This window comes from Ascidia mentula, chromosome 1, assembly GCF_947561715.1.
Source record: "Ascidia mentula chromosome 1, kaAscMent1.1, whole genome shotgun sequence".
Classification (NCBI taxonomy): Eukaryota; Metazoa; Chordata; class Ascidiacea; order Phlebobranchia; family Ascidiidae; genus Ascidia; species Ascidia mentula.
The window spans coordinates 18847685-18865759 of NC_138566.1; the positions used below are offsets into that span (position 1 = coordinate 18847685).

At 36.7% G+C, this 18075-nt stretch overlaps 3 protein-coding genes across 4 annotated transcripts; all 3 read right to left on the reverse strand.

The window, feature by feature from the left end:
* Positions 1-73: 73 nt before the first annotated feature.
* Positions 74-1613, reverse strand: LOC145899238 (uncharacterized). The gene is made up of 4 exons (XM_082987972.1): positions 1517-1613; positions 1295-1447; positions 1075-1238; positions 74-478 (listed from the first exon to the last, which is right to left on the reverse strand). Exons 1-4 carry the CDS (start codon positions 1602-1604, stop codon positions 374-376), a joined length of 510 nt encoding a protein of 169 aa, XP_082844098.1. The 5' UTR covers positions 1605-1613; the 3' UTR covers positions 74-373.
* Positions 1614-3833: 2220 nt separating this feature from the next.
* On the reverse strand, positions 3834-5168 carry LOC145914262 (uncharacterized). Its single transcript, XM_083002070.1, has 6 exons — positions 5003-5168; positions 4875-4934; positions 4481-4622; positions 4290-4418; positions 4168-4234; positions 3834-3958 (listed from the first exon to the last, which is right to left on the reverse strand). Exons 1-4 carry the CDS (start codon positions 5056-5058, stop codon positions 4356-4358), a joined length of 321 nt encoding a protein of 106 aa, XP_082858196.1. The 5' UTR covers positions 5059-5168; the 3' UTR covers positions 3834-3958; positions 4168-4234; positions 4290-4355.
* A 6486-nt stretch (positions 5169-11654) lies between these two features.
* Positions 11655-17815, reverse strand: LOC145906602 (kelch-like protein 7). 2 transcript variants are annotated; one of them, XM_082994069.1, is made up of 12 exons: positions 17596-17815; positions 17402-17525; positions 16622-16775; positions 16117-16334; positions 15356-15499; positions 15192-15297; positions 14707-14798; positions 14034-14214; positions 13567-13707; positions 12979-13140; positions 12618-12765; positions 11655-12289 (listed from the first exon to the last, which is right to left on the reverse strand). In XM_082994069.1, the coding sequence occupies exons 2-12, from the start codon at positions 17435-17437 to the stop codon at positions 12190-12192; spliced, it is 1482 nt and encodes a 493-aa protein (XP_082850195.1). In that variant the 5' UTR covers positions 17438-17525; positions 17596-17815; the 3' UTR covers positions 11655-12189. The 2 variants fall into 2 exon arrangements, with proteins under 2 accessions (XP_082850195.1, XP_082850188.1); XM_082994062.1 differs by having other exon boundaries at positions 17576-17815.
* Positions 17816-18075: the final 260 nt, after the last annotated feature.

Sequence of the window (18075 nt, forward strand, 5' to 3'; positions counted from 1 at the left end):
CGTGTCTTTCTATTTCATAAAGTATGTTTGCACACGGACAATGAAAATATTTTTACCTCGCGTATTTGTATTGTTTGCTCACCAAATCACATTAGTTTGTTACAATTAGAACACGCAAAGCAGACTTAATTAGCAGCATCTAAGCAAAAAACATTGAAACGCTGGAGTAGGCATTTTTGTCAACTATCAGTGACGCTAATATAGCAAAGACACGAGAATGTCGAAATGCGAGTGGATTCAAAGAAACGCCCACTACCATCGAAAGATTCCAGACAGCGGCACGAAGATTACGATGGAAAAAGGAAATATTGCACCGTAAATCAGCAGCTGTTTTGTTGACTTTTCAGAACTTCCTTAAAAGTATGGCGGAATTTCATTCATCTGATTCTTCTTCTGATGTTGTAGAATAATGTTCTCGAAGACTATAGATTCTGCAGTCCTTTCTTGAGATTTCTTCTTCAGTTTCCGAAGATTCGTCCTGAATCACAAGAAAACAAATTTCCTAAAATATGATGGCGTAGTATTCTTATAGCCTATATCATGCACATTAAAGACAGCATGATCAGGAAAGTTCTACCACGTAGTGATGTTCCCAGTTCCAAATTATCCGGCCCGGCCGGATCCGGATAGTTATTAATCAAATCCGGCCGGATAATTTGGATCCGGCAGTTTGTTAACACTGATTCGTGTATTATGGCAAAAATGCTATGTTAAGGTTAGCCTGTCATAAGTGGAACAAATCAACTTGGGCATTTATTAATATGGTATAACACGTCACGAAAAACCTTAATAACAAATAACAAAAAAATCTTACGTCGGCGAGTATAACAGACTGGGTCCCAAAAACGAGTAATTTGCGAATTGTTTGTACGCTTTTAGGACAAAAATGCTTTCCTAACTATCCGGTAAAATTAAGTGTATTATCCGGCCGGGTCCGGGTATTGAAAATTGGTCAATATCCGGCCGGGTGCGGGTACCCGGATCCCGGATCCGGCGCAACCCATCACTACTACCACGTTAAGTAGTAATTTCTGTCATGATCTAAAAAAACATTTTGCCCGAAAAACATATCACCGTTTCACATCTACTCCACGTCAAAGCAAGGTAGTTTGGAAAACTAAGAACCCAAGTCGCACATCGCTGTATCGTTACTCTTGTCGCTGTATTTTCCTTTTCCATTTTACTCTCTTTCAGGTTGCAAACATGTATTTCTGCTGAGCTTGTTTCCGCCGCATCGACTGCGCAGATTTAATGATATTTGAACACTTTTTTACACAATTTTACGCGTACAAACCTATGTATATTTTGTCGCGTAAAGGTACAGCCATACGGATGTTCTTTAAAGCCTCGTTAATCGCGCACACGTTCGACCAATGGCCATCACGAATTGAATACCTGTCAAGCGACTTAATTAAAATACCTAGACCACCAACAGCATACAGAGAACCTGTAAAAGAGATATAAGTATAAAAAAAAAAAAAGTTACAAAAAAGTAAATTGTTGAACATCGTTTTACCTTTGTATGCAACAAGACCAAAATTATATCTGCAACCGTCCATGCTTGCTCTAAGTAACGTCCATTGGCCGTTCGTATAACTTTCCATGCTGTTTAACCGTTGTTTGTTGTAACCAAGACCACCGGCAACGTATATGGTATCTGCAAAGCGAACCATAATAAAATAAGCGAGCACAGATATCTTTCTAAGTATCGTACATTTTAATATATTTAGATGTTTGTTCGAATTGGAAAACATCTACGTTATCTAAGTGAAATGTTAAGTCCACAACATACAATGACGATGCTTTAAACTAAATAGTCAAAAACTCCTTTGATAAACTCTTAAACAGTTATCGTTACTGCAATAAAATGCTGCTCCAGCCTTTTGCCGTTGAACGTTCATTGAATGTTCGTTTGTCCAAAGGCCATTGTATGATAACACTTGGTTTGTCGAATAAATGGGGTTTGCGTCCAAGTTGCGTCCACCCAAAATATACAGCTTTTCGAAAGCGAAAACACAAGCGAAGTCGACTAGTCCAAGTTGTTGATTGAAGACAGTCGTTGTTTGCACAGGCATCTGATGAAAAACTTGTCGAGAAACTTCATTAGGCTGAACCCAACAACCAGAAAGGTACCGAAAAAATTCACAAAAGACATCTCGATTTATTAGGTAGCTAACACAGAAAACATTATATTCCTACTGCTGAATACTGCTCTTCTGGCAAACTTTATTGTATTTACGTTTCTCGACGTTTCGGCTATTATGCAACAGCCTTCATCAGGAGGAAGTATCTAAGTTTAGCACAGTGGACACATTTGACGTCGAGAAACGTAAATACAATAAAGTTTGCCAGAAGAGCTGTATTAAGCAATAAAATATGCCTGGCAGCATCAGTAACAATTTATTATATTCCTACTTTTACGTTTTTCTGCCGTGTTGCATATGTTACCTCTGAATAATGCCTGTTTTCCTTCTCGCTTTAAAACTTTACTCGCACATATCTAGAGAATTACATAATATCACCACCTGATTTTACCTCGCAACGGGGAATTTCAAAGTTGTTGGCTTTGGGCTTCGGTCGAGTAAACGAAGATAAGTCGCACTTGCGTATGGAATAGTTTTCATCAACTACATACACACTCCCCAGGTCCAATTCTGATCAAAACAAAGGAAGTTATGAACCTATTCTGGACTAATTCTAGAACATCTTAAAAATCTATAATTCGAAATATCTGAAACTTACACTATTTCCTCAACAATTGGAATATAATACCAAAAACTCCAACCTGCATCCTGGTGCGGCAAATACGGACTAAGAAAGGATATGACAATTTTGGATGCTTTCTTGCTGCTAAGGACGAGATTCTTTAACAAAATCATAAACACAATAAGTGGACTTTACTGATATCAGTTTGATTTATTTAGATTTCTTATACTTTAGTTTTAAAGATTGACTGCTTACTTCTTCTCTTTGCAGCCTTCTCAACGACGTGTCAGTAAATGAATCTTCAATCATTCCAAGTAACGAATCAAACTTTCCTTTTCTATTCTCCACATTGTATTTGGCCCATTGGATTATGAGTTCCATAAATTCATCAGCTGAAATACCTCTCTGTGACCGAAGCAGCATAGAGTTACGTTATAAGTGCAATGCATGTAACTGCACAAATTTAAGCGGTTGCCGGTTAAAATATCAACGATACAAGTTTTGGCAAAAACGGCAGCAGAATGTGCAACAAATAATACAATGTTACAAAGTGTTCTTTTTTGAATGCAACACAATATACAGGATTATCGGTATACCTGTATAAGTTTCATGAACTCTTCAATATAAGCTTTCTCAACTTTAACAACTTCGTCTGTTGAAATTGCCGAATTTCTATACCGGCTCCGTATTTTTTCTTCAGCTGTTCGCTTTAAAGATTCTTCTTCATATTTTTGACCGAAGAGCCACATTTCCACTCTGTTTTTGTTCGACACCAAACTGATCATGCTTCTTGCGATTTGACTTTTAAGTGCTAAATCAAACACAAGTTCAAAAACATATTTACAACAATTTGTGACGTAACTTTACCTTGTAAGCTTGGTATGCACAAATAATCAGCTGTGGGAAGGAGATCAAGAAACTGACTGTCTTCCACCCACATTTCCTTCGTATAAATGAAATCGAGCACTAACGACATCATATCGTCCTTAATTCCAGTCATTCGACACACATTAGTGTACTTTTCTTCCATCTACATAAAGGTGCAGTAAATTTCGTATACGTTACTTTAAGGTGGTAACAGTAAATAAATTGATAGGTCGAATTGTGCGGGGTTACTTTTCTCTTACCTCCGTGGTAAACACTTTTTGGAAAAACTCTTGAATGGACAGCGACTACGCATTTGTGAATGGTGAAATCCCTTGTATCGGTGGATATTATTGCGTCACAATGCAGCCTGTTTCCCAACCTATCCCTGCCGAAAGTTTATTCACAGGTTAAAAAAAAAACTTTTATCATTATATTGTGCTTCCTTATTGACTTGCATTTGGCGCTTGGTTCAATCTAATAAAAATACTGACCTCACGTACAATGTAAAAGTAAACACTCACGCAAACCTTACGTCCTTTTTGAAAAGACTGAGCAATTCCTTTGTAACTTACTATTTGTTCAATTGTGGCTCACCTGTTCAGTCGTTGACGAACAAAATATTCCAATTCAGTTTTGTAAGTTGTGTTTTGCAACTCGATCCCTTTGAAAAATGTCGCAGTATAAACGCAGTTGGTTCAGTTTTAATTCGACTTTACCTGTTTCTATGATGGTGTTTGGCCCGGAAAGGGGCATTTTCTCTGGCTTTCCTTTGTACAAATTGCTTACAAACCCGATACCTCGCGATACGTTCCCGAAGGAAGGGAAATTGCGTTTTTGCTTTCTGACTACATAAATTCATCTGTATTCCAAAATATACAAATGTGTGTCCTTTTAAAAGGCAACTCACCTTTTCTAGAATGTTACGGAAGTGGTCAGTCGTTGTACCCAAAAGACATTTATGCGCCTTTGAAGATCCTGATCTTAATCCACAGTTTGTCGAATCGAGAGAAATTGTGAGATCGCAGAGATTGTTTGCCGCGTTTCTGTCACTAAGTGAAAAGTAAAAAAATTAATAAATTACGCACACTTGAAACTTCTACATAGACAACATTCTAAAGCAGAATCAAGAAACCACAACCCATTAAGTATGCAAATTTAGAAACATGATTAGGTTTGCTATATTCGATAACATAATAACAACCAGTTGCGTTACATATGACAAAACGCGAGACCGTGTAACTGTTAAGTAGCAAATATCTGTGCTACGTGACGTGAAACGCTACACGATGTGACAACTTTACTTTTTTAGTAGGTCCAAGAGGTTGTATTGGGTTCCTTCTGCTTGAACAAGTGTCTGCTGCCTACAAAACAAAACTTTTAGTATGCAATACTAGGGAGCAACGATTAACAAAACATTTTCTTAACTGACCTCCTGACTATTTTATCCGAGGCAGCCTCAGGTACACAATTTCGACTTCCAAACATTGCAACACGCAAAAAAACACAACAATGTTAGACTCCAAGAGATTTCAAATCAGTTTCAGCAATCGTAGCTGTAACATGAAATCTGCAGCTATACTACGTTACGTCCGATAAGCTAGACTGTCCCTAAAAGAAGAAAGCGAAGAGAGTTATGTTGTGAAGAGCGCGCAAAGTTCCGAAAACCATCGGTGGTGATTATTTGACTGCAATAACTTTTATCGCCATGTAACTCATAGCACACGTATAGGCGATGGGAAAACGCAATAACTACAGTTATTTAAACATTGCGTTCTGCAATTTAAAAGTACAAACTTGATACACGTCAATATGAAGTCAAATATTTTTTTCACTCATTTTTGTTGGAAAGCCTTTAGCTTAGTTTATTGTGTTCTTGGCATTTATTATGTGTTCTTGGCATTATATTAGTTGGAAACATTCAAATTAAAAAAACAATTACTTTAAAATCATTGTCATCACCGTGTTTCGTAAAGTAAATTTACTTACGATCAGCAGTTTGTCGGATGAAAGCGAAGGTTTTTTGCAAACCCTTCGTGGCCGAGGACGGCACCAAATTCAATCAAGCGTGAAACCCGAAACATACTTTGGTTGTGCACTCACAAGCATAAAGAATTCTAGTCGGCAGTGATTTCTTTCTACAGTTAACATTGACCTGCAACCACTTACTGAGTGCTGAGAGTAATTCCAAGACAAGAATGGTTGCGTACAAGTCACTCATTGGTAAGTTGAAGCATTTTGCTAAGCATAAATATATAGGACTGCATAAGAGTAAATACTTGTGTTGCTTTACAAGGGCGATACTGACGCACATGCACTTGATTGTAGATTGGTTCATCAAACATTCGAAAACCTTGGTTCTGTGCATATTTATTCTTCTTCTGGCGGTTGCTGGGATCGTGGTATCGTTTGCATTCGAACGAAGTTACCAATTGATTTTTGTCGTGTTTGCAATTGCTTTTTCAATTATGGTGCTGACTTGCGTCTGTAGCAAAGAAGTGACAACAAACCATGGGCAGGAATAGTTTCCCCTCTTTTTATTGTGAATAATTGCTTTCTGGCTTTTCACAAACATGTTTTTTACCGACATGCCACATAACTTGCACATGTTTGCGACAAATACTAGCGTAAGTTTTATCAAATGTATTTGGAGAAAAGTTCAAAAGCTTTGTCGCCTCTGTCTGTTTGTGCTTTTCGATGTCTTTCTCGTTTGTTTCCGTGGAGTGCTTCTATCCGGTATTTATGTGCTATGTTCATGAATGCGGCGACACATTGGAAAACATATTCCGATCATGTTACTATTGACTTAGGACTGGTTTACACTCCCGGGTATGGGATCAAGTTACTCTACTGAATATTTGTACAGTAGACAACAAACTCTTTCCGCGTTGAAGCTAACTATGCCCTGTGTTTAAATCTGTAATGTGCAAGAGAACTATACGCCTTATGTGCTTTTGTTGCTACCAGGCATAATGCAATTCTCAGTATAGCTAATAGGTTTGATTTATGGACCACTGTGGAGCAATATTTGTTTCCAACTTCATAAACGCAGTTTACAACAAACGAATGAATTATCCTCGCTAAATTATTTCCATATATGCAAAAATAACGTTAATTATTTTTGAATGACCTCAAATAATTGGTATGTTAACCAAAGACGACAGATGCTGGCCTGGCGACCACAGTACCTTCCGTAATGGCAATATGCACACCAAAAAGCACTATCTTTGCAAACATACTTTATTTGGGAAAAAATCCGATATTTTTTAAGTTTGCAGGTTAGGCCAAGTAAAATCATTATTCGGCCAATAGGTTTTCAGACATATTCGTATTGGACTGGTCCTGCGAGTGCCGAGTCAATTTTTAGGTTTAGTGCTTTTTAGTGATGTACGGAATCGTCTAAATTCGGTTCGGCTAAAAATCATCTATTCGTGTTTGGTTTTTAAGGTTGTCTTGGTCGTCGTTGGTAATTTCCGAATGTATTACCGATCTTGTACAGGGCGTGAGCAAAACAATAATACTATCAAGCACTCCAGCAGTGTTTCCCAACCTGTGGTACGCATACCAATCCACGCGGCGGCATTCCAGGTGTTACACGAGCACTTTTCCGTAATTAGCGAATATAGTTCGAATTTAAAAAATCGTCAGTGATCTCAAAATGTTTGTTACTTCAATCTCTTGTTACTTTGTAGCACTTAACTAGGTGGTACGCGTCGAAAGACACGATATATATTGAAAATGATTGCCAATTCGACAAATCAATTCCGGAATCCGAAGCTGCTGTGCCACATCACCTTAATGAATAAACCTTTCCAATCCGTGACGATTAGACAAATGCACCCCACAAATTTAAACAGTGGAACACAAAGAGTGCATTTAACTATAGCACGATGCGAGCTAATGGTTGGTATATCAGCTTTAAGAACGACGGAGACTTTCAAAATCCAGGGTAGGCAGCCTAACCTGGATATTTTGCAGGTTATTTGCTGGCCTTCTCTGGGAGATAGGAATCGACGCCTATGGGCGTCATCAGCTCCTTCATAGTATGCCTAAACAACAACCATAAAATGATGTGGAAAACGTCTGAAAAACAACAATTATAAATGGTCTGTAGCGCACATGTTATTAATTCCTTTAGAAAATCTATTATTGTGACTTTGAATTTGAACACAAAACAACCGTAAATGTCCTGAAGCGCATTTTTAACTTTTCCTCTGAAACGTAAGGACGTTGTTGTCACACGTGCCTTGTTATGTTTGCGTGTCACTGCAAAACCAGTTTCTAATACTGTGTTACCTGGCGAAAAAGCAAGTCGTGTTATAATAAAAAGTGTCTTCTATATTAAAAATCTTCGCAATAGACTGCACAGTTACTCTGAATAGTCTTCATTAAATAACATTGTGATATGGAACAGATAAGAACAATATATACCAATCCCTACCGAGCAAAACACAATACAATTTTTCGGCACTAAGAACACGTTTTTCTACCCCAAGTTGACCAAGCAAGGTTACAAGTCTGTGAGAAGATGGTCGAAAAAAGTTTACATCTTTTCGAAGTCCCTTGTTCTGTTTCCTATTCATTTAGGCGTACATTGGACGTTGGCAGTAATTTATGTGTTGTAATTTAGTGCGGATTAACTCAATGTGTTGTTATATGTCCACTGTATAAATCCACTGTCTGTACTGTTTTACGCGGATCAGAAGTCACCAAAACCTTTCTAGCTAGGAACACAAACAACAGATTTACTCATAATTCTGAGAATAAACAAACTGGCCCATTGTGTTGAAAACATTGACATATTTCATTGATTTACAAGACGTTTAGACAAAAACTTATGCCATCATCGATTTAAAATGGCGTAGTAAACTCCACAGTTACTTACAACTGGCCTGCCTGACGTCCCAGATCATAGATAACTTGCAACTAATCGGTGGCTTTCAACTTAATAGAGCTTGACAAACTGATATTTGGTTACAACTTTGTTTATGCAATGAGATTTTTTAGAGCAACATATATGGTAGTGCATTACACAACGCAGAAGTAATACCATGCTTTCGCATAGCAAGGCAGGAGATCCCCTATAAGTATATGAAGGTCGCCTGGCAAGTTTTGCGCTTGCGCACCAGTGTACCTTGGCCACAATATACCCCCGTGAAACCACTGAGCTCCTGTAGCTCTGTTGGTAGAGCTTTGAGCCTGCTTAGCCCAGGGTCATGAGTTCAAACCTTGATTTTTCAGATCTCGCTCCGACTTGTGGATGATCCAGCTTGGCTACAATGCCTTGACTGTGAAGCCTGTTAACGTAGTGTATTATATTTAGTATATTATAGCAAAGCTGCAGACAGGGTGTGTACACGCACTGTTTCGACCTGTAAGGTCTCATCAGTGCAGCTGTTGAGTGGCACTGTGCTAGCTTTCACACTAGCAGGCACACTAGTCTCCACTTTGTGGTACCTTTCGGTCAACGTCGATCTGCAGGGTACCCTATACTAGGTACCGAACAACAGAGACGACGAACCACTGTGGAGCGCACTATGGCCAAACGGAACTGCTTGGTAACCGATAGTGCAAAAGGCAAAAAACACCAATGTAATATATGTGCAAAAAAAGCCATAATATTGCAAAGCTGCAGCAGACAGGGTGTGTACACGCACTGTTTCGACCTGTAAGGTCTCATCAGTGCAGCTGTTGAGTGGCACTGTGCTAGCTTTCACACTAGCAGGCACACTAGTCTCCACTTTGTGGTACCTTTCGGTCAACGTCGATCTGCAGGGTACCCTATACTAGGTACCGAACAACAGAGACGACGAACCACTGTGGAGCGCACTATGGCCAAACGGAACTGCTTGGTAACCGATAGTGCAAAAGGCAAAAAACACCAATGTAATATATGTGCAAAAATCGACGTTGACCGAAAGGTACCACAAAGTGGAGACTAGTGTGCCTGCTAGTGTGAAAGCTAGCACAGTGCCACTCAACAGCTGCACTGATGAGACCTTACAGGTCGAAACAGTGCGTGTACACACCCTGTCTGCAGCTTTGCAATATTATGGCTTTTTTTGCACATATATCACATTGGTGTTTTTTGCCTTTTGCACTATCGGTTACCAAGCAGTTCCGTTTGGCCATAGTGCGCTCCACAGTGGTTCGTCGTCTCTGTTGTTCGGTACCTAGTATAGGGTACCCTGCAGATCGACGTTGACCGAAAGGTACCACAAAGTGGAGACTAGTGTGCCTGCTAGTGTGAAAGCTAGCACAGTGCCACTCAACAGCTGCACTGATGAGACCTTACAGGTCGAAACAGTGCGTGTACACACCCTGTCTGCAGCTTTACAATATTATGGCTTTTTTTGCACATATATTACATTGGTGTTTTTTGCCTTTTGCACTATCGGTTACCAAGCAGTTCCGTTTGGCCATAGTGCGCTCCACAGTGGTTCGTCGTCTCTGTTGTTCGGTACCTAGTATAGGGTACCCTGCAGATCGACGTTGACCGAAAGGTACCACAAAGTGGAGACTAGTGTGCCTGCTAGTGTGAAAGCTAGCATAGTGCCACTCAACAGCTGCACTGATGAGACCTTACAGGTCGAAACAGTGCGTGTACACACCCTGTCTGCAGCTTTGCAATATTATGGCTTTTTTTGCACATATAGTATATTATATTTGTTATAAACTGGTAAACCTTTGCCTTGCCTGCATTCTAACCCACACAGTAGCTCATAATTTAAAGGTGGCAGATTTCCGGTGTAAGGAACTTCGTTATTACGACTCGATGGGAGGTTCAAACACTGAATGTCTTTCAATACTAAAAGATTATTTAGCGAGCGAACATTTGGACAAGAAGAAAAACAGTTACGTGGTGATTGATTGGAAAGCCATCAGCAGTTCGCCACAGGTTGGCTTTTGTAAGATTATAGAGGGTGTCTAGTTTGTTTTGAACATATTTAGCTTGTTGCATTTTAACCGTGTATTTTTGTTCCATTTCTTTAAATAAACAAACAGGATTGATCAAATATTTAACATCAATCCATGGCTATTATCGTGTACAAATATATTTCCATTCCAAAAAGCAGGTAGGCTATCCAATATGCCTCTACTGCGCAGGACAATGGTTTGGGAGATATCGAATCGAACCCTCACAAGATGACAAGTTCTCAAATATAATTTACACATTTTCACTTGCGCTTCTTAGTTCTACTTTTGCATAACAGCTAACCTGTATGTTGTTCAAACCAAATCGGGCGGTCGGTTAAACACAGGCCTCACTGTCTGTTGCTATGTTTGTTTTCGGAATATTTAACCGTGATTTGGTTTTGGCGAAAACATTTTGTTGGCTAATTTTGAATATTGTTTTTGTGTTTATTTATGATAACTGTGTTTGATGTGAGAAGATAAATAACTTTAAACCAGGGGTTTTACATAACGTAACATAACCTTAAACGTTTTAAGGATTCCCAGACAAGAATGTGGAAAACACGTATGGATAAATGGGAGAACGTTGTCTTGTCTTTTTTGACAAGAATTTTGCTATATTGGTACAAATTGTCGGCATTAGCCTGGAATATGAGACGGAGTCCACGTTTATTTTCACCGCAACGAGTTTTTTCTCCTGTCTTTGGCGTTGCTGGCAATACAATCATACGTTACAAACTTCACTACACAGCTCGGTCTTCTTCCGTTCCAACACCACGAATACTGGTTGTTTACAACGGAATCACAAGTACATATTCTCTCTGTCAGGGGTTCGAAAAACTTTTTCAGCTCATGACACACATGCATAATCTAAAGTCGGACTTGCTTAATAGATGTAGAAGAATCTGACACTTGGTCGATGAAGTTCACAGTTTAAGCTTTGAGAAACTGACGATGATTATGGTAACCTACATAAGCGAAATCGATTTTCCAAAATAAAATTTGCTGACGAAAATCAGAGGCTTGTTGCTTCACTATATACACCAACTAAAGTAATTTGTTGTCGCAGACAATTAAACAATGTCCAACCGAGGGCCAATTTCATCTACAGCTGTTAAGCGAGTCCAAAATCATATAATTTTTATTTTCACTTTACAACATACATGAACATGAAACACAAAATAGTTTGAACACCGGTAAAACCATAAGGGTTATCGAGTCGGGCGCCCATGTGAAAGTGATTTCCTCACAGAGAATCACAGCCTGCCACAGGATCACAGCTAGTTGCACTGGGAGGTGATCGATTGCAACCGACTGCTTTGGACGTTATATAGCGAGGAGTAACACTTGATAATTCACATGTGAAAACAAGATTCGCAAAAGGCATACAAGCATTGAACATAATGTACAACCTCACCTATTGTAGTATTGGTATTTATATATTCGTATTGGAAAATCGCAGAATCACACTGGAAATCCACAAAAGAAATGATGGCTATTTTTGCAAATAACTGTTATTATCACAAAATACACCGGTTTTCATACACATATACATGATATGAAATAATTCAGACACCGTTGCAAAAATAGAAAACAATTGGTTAAGTTGCATAAAACGATATTTTAGACAAAACTTTTATTTGAGCATCTTTGACCGTGAGCAATCTCAGTTAAATATCAACTACACCCAAATATGGAAACATATCAAACAGCAACAACAGTCACCCAGTCAACTGGTTTGTCAAGATCAAAAGCATGTGTCCAGACATCTGAGGTTGGATCGTAAACTTCAACTGATGTCATTCTACAAAACAAACATTATACAGTTTCATGAATCAGAGACACAACAAACAAAGGTAAGTTTTTCTACAACATTTTTATCAAAAATAATTTTATAAGTTAACAAAAACAAACCAACGTATACCCGCAGACCCCTACACCACTAAACCAAACCACACATACAACCTTGTGTAAAGCAAAGTGTTTTAAGTTTAATCTTAATAAACACTTTATGAATGTTGTTAATCAAGTATAACATCGTATATCCCACTTGTCCCAGTTAGTCAACATTTACATTTTCACATAAAACGGGAAACAGTGGACTATAGTGACGTCATAAAAGCAATTCCTACCCCAATCCACCCACAACATAAATCCTCCCATCAATAACACAAGCAGAGTGAAAGGAACGAGGATTTATGAGTGGAGAAACATATTTCCATTTGTTGACTCTAGGTTCGTATTCTTCAACTGTTCGCAGGTCACGAACACCAACACCTCCTGTCAGGTTTAAAGTAAAACTTTTTATTGATTTTTAGGTTAATACTTTACAGTTATATCTACTAGTTTTTAAGGTTGAGATTATTTTCACGAAACTCCATTATATGTATCGCGTGATACATTTACTGGTGACGAATATGAATTTGTATTTTATAAAATTTCCTTAAAAAATCACTTACTGTTAATTTTATTGCTTAACTTTTCATCACTAACCAATTGCATAGATCTTCCCTTCAATTTCTTCACATGCTAAATGACTTCTTGCTTCATTGAGAGAAGTGATTCTTGTGGAGGTTCCAACACGAACATCGCGGAATTCACATGATTGTAAGCGTTGGCTGCCTTCATCAAATCCACCCACAGAAAACAAAACATCTGAAGAAATTTCCAAATCGCTTGTGTTAATATATATTGTGACGTCATATTACGATTATGTTGTAATGTTACGTAACAAGCAATGAGGTAAGCTCTGCGTTTCTTAACGTACAAATAAGCGATCATCTTTTAATCGAGGTTTTATTGAAAGTAATCAATATTATGGTTAATATTCATGCAATAAAGAACTATCAAAATAAGATGGAATATTTCCTGCATTTCTGTTAAGTTTAAAGTCGGCGTTTCACAACATTTTTATGTCCAATAGTGAATATTGTTGGGGTAAAAACGTTTAAATTTACTGATTATTTAAATTTGTAGTTTCTGGGTATTTATGTCGTTGTTTTAGATGCATGTCAATTGTTTAGACCTCAATCCAGTAATGAGAATAATCTTCACAAAAATATACACCGGAAATATTCTTACTGTCAATTGAAGCCATCCCATGTAAATATCTTGGCTGTAACATGTCGAAACCACTTCTCCATCTGTCTTCTTGTACAGAATAACACAAAGTTGATGAACATGTTCCTTGGTTTCCAAGACCCCCCATGAGATACACGTCATCTAAATTTGTTTGTAATTAGTGAAAACAAGGTTGTCCATAAAAGTGATAACTGTTGATAACAGAGGTATTCAAGGAATATTTGTTGCATGTTTTTGAAAAGAATGTTGAAAATTTTTTTTTAAACCACTTGCAAATCAGTGTTAGTGATATATTAAAAAAAGGTCAACTTTTTCCAACATAATAAGGCTGATTTGGGTGCTAGTCAAGAAGATAGTCATACACCACACAAACGCACACTAGTGAAGAACGAAAATCAATTTTTTACAAAACACTTTTGCGTGTTGGCTAGTTTAGTGACAACACTTTCTGAAATAACAAGACCAACCTCCAACAACAGCAGATGCAGCCCAACGTCTACCATCCAACAAATCAGCAATTTGTACCCAGTTTTTACTTTCCTCCAAATTCAACATCTCACAACTTTGTGTTGGACCATCTCCACCCATTACATAAACATTTTCACAAAATTTGGCTGAAGTTGAGCTCAGTCTGTTTGTGATCATTTTCTAAACAACTTTGGATGATGATTAATAACAAATTAAGACAAAGTGATATGTTTCATTAAATAACAGAAATATCTATCCTAAAACAATTAAAATACCCAGAAAACATGAAAAACTCAAGGATTTTGCTGGAACATATTTTGCTAAGACTGAGATGTTTACATGTTAATATTTGCCCTGGGTACATTTGCATCAATTATTTTCCAGTGACAAAATTTAATAAAGAAACAAATCAGTGGCTTATATGGTAAAGATAATAGAACAGCAATGGTTTAAGTTGTGTTCGTCGTGCTTGTGATTTTTCCATTAAATTGTCACAAAAAGTTTTGCAGTAAATAATGATTATTACTTGTCATTTGCTGTTTTGCTAACTTTACGTCAATTTTTTTATTACTCGTAAATAAAAAGAACAAAGTGCATCAAGCAAAATACTTTAATAACATAGGAAAATCAGTTAAATAAGCAAAACCATATGACAGTAAGCAATGCACATACTGGGTAATGTTCATGTTGTTTTGTGGTAACATTCCATTTCACACAATCTCGTTTTGATTTATATCCACCAATGAGAAGAAATCCTGACAAATCTGAAACAAAAATATTGCTTGCTATGGTTTTCGTTTGTGAAAAATATATTCCTATGGTATTCAAAGTTTTTTAGATTCAGGCAAAGTTGTTACTTTGAAAATACGAACATTGAATAAAATACGAACATTGAATTCAAAAAAAGTTGGTATTTGTGTTAAATTGACTACAGTTCAAGATTTAATTATAAAAAATAACATTTTTGTGGATGTGGTCTTGAAGTGAAATCTGTTTTCAGAACACATATTTCCAATATTAGATTGCATTTGTAAATGTTAGGTGGGAAATGAAATGGAGCTTAAAGTTACAGGAGTACAAATGCTACAAGGTAGGTGTAAATATGGTGGATGTAACATATTGCTGTGAAAGTGACATTAAATAACCAAATCTTGCACCTCTTTTAACAGAAGTTGCTTTTCGAATGGTTCCTGGTTTTTCAAAGTTCGTTGATAAAACATCCATGACTGCACGACAACATTCAAAATTACTTCTCACAAGAGGCTGAAAAATAATAAAATATTTCAGTTTATTGCAAGGAAATCAATTTAAACCAATTTACTTCATTTTTAACTGTGGTTGCAACAAACTGAGTGGAAATAGATGAAAGATCAAGTTGTGAGAAAAGATTCACAAACAAATCCTCTCGATGGGAAGGATTGAAATTGACCCATTGAACCATTCCAGTAAAAACAGATTCTTCCATCTACATTCAAAAAATAAAATTTAATAACAAAGCAAGTTACTTTGCAAACAAATCATAAAGAAAATAATGTCATGAGTGTCTGCATTAAAAAATAAATTAAAATCAAGAACATGAACAGAAAGGCAAAATGTCAAACAGAAAGTTTAATCACTTCCAAAATAACTTGAAACAAATGCGTTTAGGACAAAAATTTGGTATTGATGTTTTGACATAAGGTTGTTAAAAACAAACAGTTCAAAATCCTTTTGCCATAATCTCGGCCCTTTGACATAATCTCCAAAGAATGTTTGTTGCAAATACGACATCATTGCAAGTTGCGATGCAGTGGCATGCCAATAAACCAACTCAGATATACAGCAAAGATATACACTATTTCTTGTAAAGTTACAGCCTATGTTGTGTAAAACGCATGTTGAATTATGACTGCAATTATCACTGAAATACATTTCTACTGCTGTGAGACTGAATAAGAACAAACAACATTTAGAACCGACAGCTGTGGATGGGGAAATGATGATGTGCTTACCCAACTTTTAAGCCCGACAACTTGCGTAGATAAACAAATAAACTATATATATATACACGAAAAAAACATAAAGAAAATGAATCATAATTACCCTTTTGTTTTTCTGCTTGATGATTGCAGACACATCACCTACATCAAGTTGCAAGAAATCATCATGTTGTACAACTGTTGCAATGTTATCAACAATCATTTGGTTTGTTTTCTTTTTCACATCAGCAAGATTGTATCGAGTAGCATAAGCTCTTAGCTTCAAACAGTTGTCGGTTGAAATCATTTTAAGGATGACTCGACAACAAAATGACTTCAACTCTGAAAGTGTGAATAAAACACAGTGTTGTCTGTCTCACTTCTCTATTAATTACAAATAATTTGTTTTTTCCCAGGTTTATGGGAAAAAGTAGCACTCAGTACAAAAATATTAGTATTCCTGTAGCATAGTGACAATAGTTAAACACAAAAATATTTATTACACCTAATAATTGGGAAATTGTCGTGGTTGGCACAAATAATGACATACATGTGGAATGTATATATTAGAATAATCATTTTTAACACATTAAAACCAGTGAAGATTAAAACTTGCAATGTTTACATACCTTCCATCTGTGTATAATCAGCATCTTCCAACAATTCCAACACATTTTTCTCTGTTACTTCAATATCACCAGTGTAAATATAATCCAATACACTTTCCAGTCTTTTTGGTGGAATATTGTCAACCTTGATGAAATCGCTGTATTTTTCGCTCATCTAAAAGAAAACAAAGTTAACAAATCACAACACAATCTGATCTCAAGAACTATGGAAAAGTCACAACCATATTGGTTCAGAAATATATACATCAGTGAAGTTTCTGCAAAGTCACAAGTATTCGTCGAGTGTTTACAATGGCGTCTCATTACTTCAGTGTTTTTTAGATAGTAATTCTTTTTCTGTTTCTTATAGAAAACGCATGTGCAGATTTGCATGTACACATTTGCATGTACGCATTTGCATATACACATTTGCATGTACGCATATGTATCTATACATGTATCTGTGCTCTCAAGTCGATGAATATATCTTTGATGATAGTACATGTTGTTTGACATTCTTATAGTTGACTAGTTTTCGCCGCCAAGACAGTGAATATACTGTTAAACACAGTGACTGTTTGAGATAAAAAATACGGCACACTAACCAATAAATTTGAGTTACATAACAATCTTGTTATTATTGACAAAAAATATCATTAATGTGACAATACAATACAAAATAAATGTTACTGAAATGATTTGTTATTTAAAGATCATATCTTAACTATGTAATTACAGACAGGTGACAATTAAAAAGGCAAAACTTAAGATTCATTATATTTCTACATAACAAACACTTACCTCAACACCAAGTAAAGCAGCAAAATAATCTGACATAGAACAAACAACAGCATCATGTATTGAATAGTTTTCTCCTTGGGAACAAAGCGTTCTGTTGCAAAATCGTTTTGTTTCTTTTCTGTCACTAAAATATCAAAAGTTTTACTTTAGTAAATCAATATCAATTAAACCTACTTGTTCAAAAAATTCATTACTTTCTGGTTGTGCAAGTTTATTTCTTCTTGTGTTCGCTTCATGATGAAGACAAAAAGTTAAACTGACAGTGAATGGAATACCAACAGTTATTATAAGTTGTAGATATGTAATGTGTTCGCAAAACAAAATAGTTTAGTCTACTTGTTTGGTTTAATTCAGGAACAAACCTAATTTCCAGCGTTCAAGGCTTTAAATGTTAAAAATTACAGAAGTGCAATAAAACGTCGGCCATTTATTTGCAAACCTTTTCGTTTACAACTGCTTTCATTTTTTGCAGCATTTATGTAAACAATACTAAAGTCTTGCCGGAGGGGAATACCCTCCGGCCATGCTTGAGTGATGAGCAAGTAATATTTGATTTTTTTAGGTAAATTAATTTAAAATTTGTTTTAACCAATAAACATTAAACACACAAAATTATTGATGCATGTCAAACGTAAATGTTTCTGAGAGCTGCAGACAGGGTGTATACACGCACT